The 9,629-nt window shown below is 36.8% G+C and overlaps 1 protein-coding gene across 1 annotated transcript; it reads right to left on the bottom strand.

Moving 5' to 3' along the window:
* Positions 1-1,873: 1,873 nt before the first annotated feature.
* Positions 1,874-2,860, bottom strand: LOC145126124 (putative germin-like protein 2-1). Its single transcript, XM_079061532.1, has 2 exons — positions 2,758-2,860; positions 1,874-2,409 (listed from the first exon to the last, which is right to left on the bottom strand). Exons 1-2 carry the CDS (start codon positions 2,858-2,860, stop codon positions 1,874-1,876), a joined length of 639 nt encoding a protein of 212 aa, XP_078917658.1.
* Between the last annotated feature and the right edge of the window lie 6,769 nt (positions 2,861-9,629).

Here is a 9,629-nt window from a genome sequence, read left to right as displayed (position 1 = left end):
GAAAATTACTGGACCTACTCCTTTTTTTTGTGATAATCACGCTGCTAGAAACACTAACAATAATATTGTCTTCCATGAACGAACAAAACATGTGGAAATGTATTGTTACTTTATGTGGAAATGGATTGTTACTTTGTCATGGAACGTTTTGAGTCCAAAGAAATTATACATGTTCATATCGACACAAAATCACATATGACGGACATTTACACTAAAACTCTGGGTGTTGAACAACTGCAAATTCTGCTTGGTAAGTTGGGCACTCGAGATTTGCATGCTCCAACATGAGGGAGAGTGAAGGAATCCTATCCCAATCCCTACTTCCTTATCTCCTAGTTATCTTCTATTTGATTAGTCTTTATCTAGATAATTGAATTATGTGTTCATCTTTATCTTTCACCATGTTTTGTATTTAAACCCTTATGGGATGATTAATGAATTAAGCAGTGGCGGATCCAGAAAGAAAAATTAGGGGTAGCACAAATTCTTTTGGGGTTGAACTACTAGAAAAAAAATTGTTTCCAAAGGAAGTTTCCATTACAAAATCGTCGCTAAACCGGTGAATTTACACTAATTTTAAAATTATCAGACTTTGTGATGGATTGCTGACGGATTAGTGATGGATTTGTGATGGATTTCCAACGGATTTGTGATGGATTTTCGAAAAAAAAACACGAAATTTACATTTGACGGGAAAATTGGAGGGGTAGCCCGGGATACCCCGGGCTACATAGTAGCTCCGCCCCTGGAATTAAGTCGATTCAATCTCAATTCTTTGAAAAAAAAACTAACGAAACTGGCCCATGATGCGGGACCTATGCTTGGTCTACCTAGCAGGCTATATGGTCAAATGGTGAACCAGTTTTACCAACTTAACAAATCTTGATAAAATTAACAAAATATAAGAATTCTGGAGTACAGTTGATGGGCAAAGAATGACTACGAATTCCATAAATGCTTTGGGCGAGATTGTTGGTTTAGCAACTTAGGAATGATGGAAGCTAAGAAACGACATGCTTTTTGATAGAAAACAGGGATTGACAACCCAAATAAATATAGACCTGCGTTGATCTCTGTAGATGGGCCCAACCCAATTCTAGTTAGGGTTTACGACTCTTTTCCCACCGATGACAGACTTGTTCAAGCACTATAGACATCCGATGCCAGACTTGTCTTGTTTGGAAGCTTAGTGAGAGCTCTTACCTCATGGTAGCTCTGGGAGCTGCATGCTAGCGTTTATTGAGGGAGTTGGAAAGAGCATTTGCGGTTGAATCGGAATCGATTTCGGATGCCTATATATAACCACTGATAGCTATGGTTTTAATGATACTATATTATTGTTTTCAAGCTTGTGATTAAAAATACTTCCTGCTGTCTTGTGGAAGTAAGTCGCATTGACCGAAGCATGTAAAATAGAGTGTCTTTGTGTGTGATACTGTGATGTTCTTGATTATTTCTGACACAGTGTATTATGAGTGGTAAGTGGTTTGTAAATAACATTCTTTATCCATACACTTATGATTGAGAGGGCTATACATAATACGTAGGAGATTCAAATTTGGCTGGGTGGCATGGTTCATGGTTGAGCTGTCAGACTAACGCTGTTCTCCCTGTGTAATTTCTGGTTCGCTAGCTTCTAGCTAGCTGCCCTGGAGTTTTTTGTTTTGTTTTTTAATATATTTGATGCTTTTGAGAAATGCAAGTAAATTTCTATTCAAGAAGGCAACATAACAATACAAAAAATACAATCAAGGTGCAAACTTAAATGAAATAATTAAATCAAACTTGAGAAAATAAACATTCACCTTTCCTGTTTTCTATCCGAAAAGGCCTAGTCCGGATTTTGTTTAAGTCATTTCCAAACCAATTACATCTAAAACTTGATCTGAATATCACTGATTACATCATCGCTAACATGGAACGCCTTGGCAAGAATATCAGTCGATATATCTGGTTTTGAACCAAAAATCACATTTGCAATGGGAATCACACCAGGATTCTGACTACCCAATGCCGCAATTGCAACTGCATTCGTCTTTCCAACGTTTCTTTGGTAATGTAAAAGGTTTACAGGGAAAACAAAAACATCACCTTTATATAGAACTTTAGTAATATGACGGTTTTCAGGGTTTGATGTGACAAATCCAACCTCAAGACTTCCTTCCAAAACAGTCAAGATTTCAGTGGCACGAGGATGCGTGTGAGGTGGGTTGATACCCCATGGTGCGTAATCAATACGAGCCATTGAGATTCCCAAAGTGTTGAGTCCTGGCAATTGTGTCACGAAAACTGGGGTTACCCGTGACCCAAGGGCATTCGAGGTATTTCCCATCATGTGAAGTCCAGAAAAGTAGAAGTCGTTGGCTTGAACCAAACTCGGGTTTTTGCAAGCGAAGCCATTCACCTTAACTGTTATAACGAAACAGATTATGTCATAGAAATCAAAAGTTGGCAAAATAAATCTGCTGTTAGGCTTTTTTGCGACAGATTTTCATCAATTTCTAGTTGTGAGACTGAAAAAAACGAATGCCATGTATAATCGTTTTTCTTATTACCCACTAAACTAGAAGTCTAGAAGTCTTTTTATTTTACTGAAATCAGGTTTTTCCAACGCAGTCGTGTTACAGTTATAAGAAAAATGATTATTTCATCGAAATCTAAGGGCCGGACAGACAAACCTGTCGCTAAAGGATTAGCGATGGAGTCAGAGAATGCTATACTATAAGATTGGGAAAAACAATGAAATGGTCACTGTACCTTGAGCATTCATGTCTGCAACGCAGAAGTCCTGAAGAGGACTATGATCGGCTGCCATGGCCACAGAGAAAACGAGAGCAAGAAGCATGAAAACACGAGCCATTGATGGTTCAAAAGGATGTGAAATTAATAGATGTAATGAGTTATTGTTGATGAAAGGGTTGAGCCGCTTATATACCGAAAGTAAGCAGAGATGCAATGGATTAAAAGCTGATCATGCCGTCCTGTATTATATGAAACAGTCGTATCATGCAGACACACAAAGAAGACACAGTTTTATGAGCCGGCTTGGCCAATGGCAAATATGGGGGTTGGGAATACTAAGGTGGACATCGAATCTAGTCAAAAGTGTTTGGTCGGCTGATTTAACGATCTGTCGTGATATAATTTCGATTCAAAAAAGAAGGGGGGGGGGGGGTCATGTCACACATTTGTAGCTATGTTTTTGCCGCAAAAATCATACTAGTAATTAGTTTTGTATATTTGAAGAAATAGATAAATAACTATCATGAGAAAACTATGTATTATAAGATAATTTACATAAATCGTTTTTGTAGCTTACCAAAAATACAATTACATCGTTAAGAGCTACCTCCCTTCAATTTTACTCGGTCATCAAAACGTCATCTCATCTGCATAATTTTTGCACCATGTGTGGTCTAAGAACCAAAAACCACGGGGTTTTTTATGTATTCAAAAAAAAAAAAAAAAATGAGAGTAAAAGATACAAGTGTGGGTTGGCTAGAGGAGACGTGCACACTGGTGATGAGTGTTGGGAATATTAGGGTTTGTGATGGAGATCTGGATACCAACTTGGATCGTGATATCACTTTCCGAACTGATATTTCTACCCTATGCCTGGGTTACAAGAAATTCAGCCTAGGATAATCCAAGTGGACACTTACGTTTCTAGGCACAGAAAACGTAAGCCAATATGCTAAAGTATTATGTGAATGTGTGATGAAAAACGAGAGCTAAAGAACGTCCCCCTTCTGGAAAGGAAGAGTCGTTTATATAATAAACACGATTAGGGTTTCATTAGGGTTGGGTCGTCATTAGTTGCTTTAGGAGCAAGTAATATTAATCCGGATTATGATTACCAAAACTAACGAGTTTCGTTAGTTTTACCATAACCACCCTCAAGAAATTGAATTTTCCATTATGTTCCCACATGCAAAATTCGGTGAGAATACCCAACCAGAAGTTGAGGAATGGTCCTCCATGTTGGTAATCCAACTTGCATCTGAATGACCTGGCAGCGGGACCCCAGCCAGGGGCTCTGCCCCTTGGACCCCACTAGGGGCGCTGCCCCTAGACCCCGCCAAAGGGGCGCTGCCCCTTTGGAAACCCCGGACCCGGGGGCGCTGCCCCCGGACCCCCGACTAGTCATCGAACCGGCTTCTGATTCGATCTTATACATGCATGCACTCTGCACAACCCCGTACATATATTAGAGTACAAATCATGAAGCCCCTTAGCTCACATGTTAGTTCCAGTTACTTAAAATGACATGATGACACTAAAATCACCAACAATCCTCCCCCATTTTAGTGTAACCCTTGAACAAACATAACCTTATCAACAACAAACCAAACTAGTATATAATGAAAATATCGAAACGATTGAATTTCCACTTAGTATCATACACTTGCAAATACTCGAGAATCAGGGTGTTCTAAGAATTGAACCCATCAACCCATTTGAATACCAGAAAGTAAAATACATACTAGTTTATTGAATTTCTAGCATAATACAACTTGACACTATTATAAAGCCGTGTGTCCCAATCCTCTCATGATCATATCAAGGTCAAATCCACAACCTCTTGAAATGCGGCTACACTTCACAATCACGTAGGTAACTCCTTTCCATGTATCTGCACATACATTTATCAAAGGAATTATTAAGAAGTTAAACTTCAACCTGGCTAACTTGCAGAACCGAACACATACCTGGGATGAATACTTCATGTGTTCCAATCTATAAGTATGAGCTTTCCACATTGAATTCAACTCCTAACATCATACTAGGAGGGAATTGGGTGTCTCATCATTATAGAATTAAATGGACTTTAATCCCATCCCGATTACAGACTTGTGCACTAAGTCTCTTGTCAGACCTTTAGTCAAGTGATCTGCCAAATTTTGTTGCGATTTCACAAACTCAACCGAAATCACACCATTCATGATTAGTTCTCTAATCATACTATGTCTAACACCTAGGTGTCTAGACTTGCCATTATAAACCTGGCTATATGCCTTAGCCAAAGCGGCAGCACTATCACAAAGGATAGAAATAGGTGCTATCGGTTTAGACCACAAAGGAATCTCATAGACCAAATTCCTTAGCCACTCTGCTTCTTTACCAGCAGCTACTAACGCAACAAACTCAGATTCCATTGTCGAGTTTGTAATGCAAGATTGCTTCTTGGAAGCCCAGGAAATGGCACCTCCCCCAAGCAAGAATACCCAACCAGAAGTTGAGGAATGGTCCTCCATGTTGGTAATCCAACTTGCATCTGAATGACCTGGCAGCGGGACCCCAGCCAGGGGCTCTGCCCCTTGGACCCCGCTAGGGGCACTGCCCCTAGACCCCGCCAAAGGGGCGCTGCCCCTTTGGAAACCCCTGACCCCCGACTAGTCGTCGAACCGGCTTCTGATTCGATCTTATACATGCGTGCACTCCGCACAACCCCGTACATATATTAGAGTATAAATCATGAAGCCCCTTAGCTCACATGTTAGTTCCAGTTACTTAAAATGACATGGTGACACTAAAATCACCAACAATGAGATCAGGCTTTCAATGTTTATAAGGTAGGTCCTAAAAAAATTATAAAATAGTTCCTCATTTTTTAAATGTATAACTTATATTATTTTTAGATGCGACACTGGCCACATGGCACTAACTACACCCATTGATGTATCCACACCCAAGGCCGGCCTGAGGAATTAAATATCTTCAAAGGCCTAGGACGAGCTAGAAGAAAAGGACCATTATCGTTATTTTAAGTTTTTATTTTTAAATAAAAATATATAGAATATATAATAAAAAAATAAGGCCCTGTGCAGTTGCCCATTTTGCCCCCTTCAACGCCCTCATGTCCACAGCCATAGGTAATCGTAGAAGAGTAGTGGCAGATGCAATAATTGGTTTGTACCACCACTACAAGAAAAACGAACGATTATTAGTGGCGACAACAACTATTATCAGCGACATGAGTTTAAGTCGCTGGTAATAGTGGATGTTGTCGCTAAAGGTATTTGGTAGCGATATGTGTGGCTTGTGATCTCGTAACCCTAACCGTTAATTGGTCCTTACATCCAACAACCAAAAACGCGCATCGTTAAGTAGCAGTACCGACAAAATTAATAGCGGCGACACTTGTTGCCGCTAATGCTCGAACATAAGGACCGCGAAAAAGTTCCCGCCAAGGCACCGCCGCTAATAATCAAAAGTCACCGCTATTGCTTTGGCGTCGCCGGTAATATGCGTCGCCTGTAAAAGTCATCGCTGATAAACACCGTTGCAGCTTTCTTTCTTCCCTTTTCTGCTTCCATTTTCTCTTGATTCTGTCTTCCGTATTCTGCTTCCAACAATCTGCGACACCTGCTTTCCACCCGGTTCAATTTAGGATTTTCACCGATTCCATCCCCATCTACCGGCGACGCCTTTCCATCACCGATAACGTATCGTCTCCGACGACTAAGGTGCAATTCCTTCCTAATTTCTCTTTCTCTTTCTCTTGTAATGTCGATTTCCACCTTATAGTTGGGTTAATTGTAAAAAAAACTTTGATTTCAGTTTTTTTCAGTTGTTGCTGTCACTGGATTGATTATCACCAAGACTGCACCACCTTGTTGATTTTACGGCCATCATTGTTGATTTTTGGTCACCACAGGTTCCTTTCTCATTTAATTTCAAGATTATTTGTGAAATTTATGTATTTGTGCCTATTATGTGAATTTAGTCATACGTATGTATATTTGGTATACATTTCTGTATTTGCATGGTATATGTATGTGAATGTATGAAAATATGAATGTAGAATAGTGTATGTGTGCATAGTGTATGTATGTATGTATATATATATATATATATATATATATATATATATATATATATATATATGTGTGTGTGTGTGTGTGTGTGTAATGTATATTTCTATGTATGAAATGTGGATTTTATGTATGTATGAAATGTGGATTGTATGTAATGTGTATATTGAAATGCTATAGTGGAAAAAGAACAAATAAAGTAGGATGCTATTATTGATAATTATATTAAAGTATATGTGTATTTGTATTTAATGTGGATTGGATGTGTGTATAATGTGTATCTTATAATTTTTCAGGTAATGACGTCGATATGGCTGTTGTTTCTATACACCATGGCTGCTGTTATGGGTCGTGGACATGGGGGTGATGGAGCCGATGAACCACCTCTCCCAGGTGGTAGGGGTGCTGGATAGCATGGACATGATGGTAAGTCTTATTATGAATTTTTATTCGGTTATTATAAAATATCATTTCTAATAATTTTTAATTATATTTGTAGCTGTGCCACATAGGAGAGTAAGAGGAAAAGCGAAAAATATTAAGCTCAAAAAGGCGCTCTTAAACAATAAGGTCAAACCGCTTGATATGGACTATGATACGGGTATGACATATGATCCCGTAGGAGAGCCAAAAGACATGTTTGCATGCGGAATTGGGAAAATAATGTGGCAGATGGTCCCTTTTGATAAAAGAACTTGGAAAAGAGTTTCCCCCGCGATAAAGGATACAGTAAAACAACATTTAGGTGTAAATTATTTACATAAGAATATTTTATATGGTTAATTATTACTTTTTTTACATGGTTAGCTTTTTTTTTTGTAGACAAAGTTTGATATTGATTGGATGTCCCAGGATCCAAAGGCTACTAGGCTGTTAGAGAGTTTTGAAGCAGCTTTGTTAAAAGGTTTTAGAGAGCGTATAGTTGACACAAAAACATATTTTTTGAAAGTCGGAGGGTATGAGGATATCTCGAGAGCATTAGCCACCCCCGGATGATATGGAGGTTGATAATTGGAGGAGAACAATTGAGTATTTCTAAACATATGAACACCGAACTCCTTCGGCAAGAAACAAAAAAGTCCGTGAACTGCAAACGTCCGTGAACCGTGGGGGGGGGGGGGGGGGTCAACCTCATATAACAGTACTTGGTATAAAAAGGTAACGTACGATATATGTAATTATTTATTTAAAATAGAATCTAATTTTTGATGTTAACCTGAATAGAGTTGAAACGTTCCGCAAGGATCATACCATTAAGAATGGTGTATTTGTTAATGACCAGGCGGAGCAACAATACACAAGTATTTAATTATAATTTTATCATATAATTAAGTGTTTATTTATACTTAATTGTTAATCATTTTTGGAAAACACAGAATCGATTGGTGCAAGAGCTCTTAGAACAAACGCAAGGGCCAGAAGGTGAAAGAGATTTAACACCCGTTGAAGAAAGAGCTACTTTCGAGAGAGTATTAGGTGAATGGTGTGGCCATATCAGAGGCATCAGTTGAAAAGCTTTTGCTATCTAGCCATTGCAGCCACCACCACAGTCACAACCATCACAGGTAAAACAAGACTATTTAAATTCAATAAATGCATGTTGATTTGGTAATTTTGGTTATTTGCTAAAAGCTTTGGTAATTGGTTTTTTGTCCGGGAAAACTGCAATAAAGTCCTTATATATTGACCTCATAATCAATTTAGTCCCTATACTTTTTTTATTCAATTAAGTCTCAAAAACTGGTAATCGTATTCAATTTAGCCCTTTTACCCGATCAACAGGTCAACCAACTTTCAAAAATTACATTTTTGGCCCAGATTTCAAAATTTTTTACAAATTTGGTCCAAAATTTACACATTTGGCCTAGATTTTAAATTTTATTACAAATTTGGTCCGAAATTTACCCTTTTGGCCCAAGTTTTAGAATTATGTTATGAATTCATCCTAAATTTAGTTTTTTTCTCAAAAAAAAAAATCGAATATGTTTTTTCTTTATAAAATCATATTTATACAAAAAAAAAATACTTTCCTATAAAAAATCTTATATTTTCTATATAAAACTTTTTTTTAAAATTTTTTTGTATACGAAATATCTATTTATAAAATCAGGTATTTATTAAGTACATAAATATATACAAATCGGTTTTTATAAAAAAAAATATATATACATGTATTTTACAAAATCTATATATATATATATATATATATATATATATATATATATATATATATATATATATATATATATATATTTATATATAGACAAAAAAGATATAGGGACTAAATCGATTATGAGAGTAATATCATCCAACATATCTTCCCATTCTACCTTTATCTAAAAGATCAAAACTGTAACATCTTTTCCTCTTAAAAAGATAAATTTAAATAAAACAATAGAAAAGGAGTAAGGCATACATAAAAAAATTGTTCATATTCTTTTAGAGGCTTTTAATTATATTGATTTGGTGGAAAAAAACTCTAAAAAATTGTTAATATTCTTGGCGGCCCTTGGCGGTCTCAACGGTCATAGGCGAGAATTTTTTAAAAATTTCAAAAAAATTTAATTTTCAAATTTTACACGAAAATTTTAAATTTTCAAAATTTTATGCTTTCAAATTTTAAAATATTAAACTAAAATTTTCAAATTTTTAAAATTTTAAAATTTTAAATTATCAAATACTTGGTTTTTTAGGGAAACTATTTTTTAAATGATTTTATTAATAATTAAGGGTCACTGGTTAATCCTCGTCTAGTCCGATTAATCGCTTATCGCCAGTCGACCGCCGAGTTACCGTAGAACGATTTTTTACAAC

The sequence above is a fragment of the Lactuca virosa genome, chromosome 7 (assembly GCF_052849685.1).
Source record: "Lactuca virosa cultivar CGN04683 chromosome 7, Lactuca_virosa_CGN04683_v6, whole genome shotgun sequence".
NCBI classification, from domain to species: Eukaryota; Viridiplantae; Streptophyta; class Magnoliopsida; order Asterales; family Asteraceae; genus Lactuca; species Lactuca virosa.
Note: the sequence above shows the minus strand (reverse complement) of the source record. Positions and strands in the feature narration are given on the sequence as shown.

Bases quoted from the DNA above. Each gene is read 5' to 3' on its own strand.
- LOC145126124 (XM_079061532.1), bottom strand. From the start codon at position 2,860: ATGGCTCGTGTTTTCATGCTTCTTGCTCTCGTTTTCTCTGTGGCCATG. The intron at 2,410-2,757 runs GTACAGTGACCA...TCGTTATAACAG, and splicing joins TGCAGACATGAATGCTCAAG to TTAAGGTGAATGGCTTCGCT.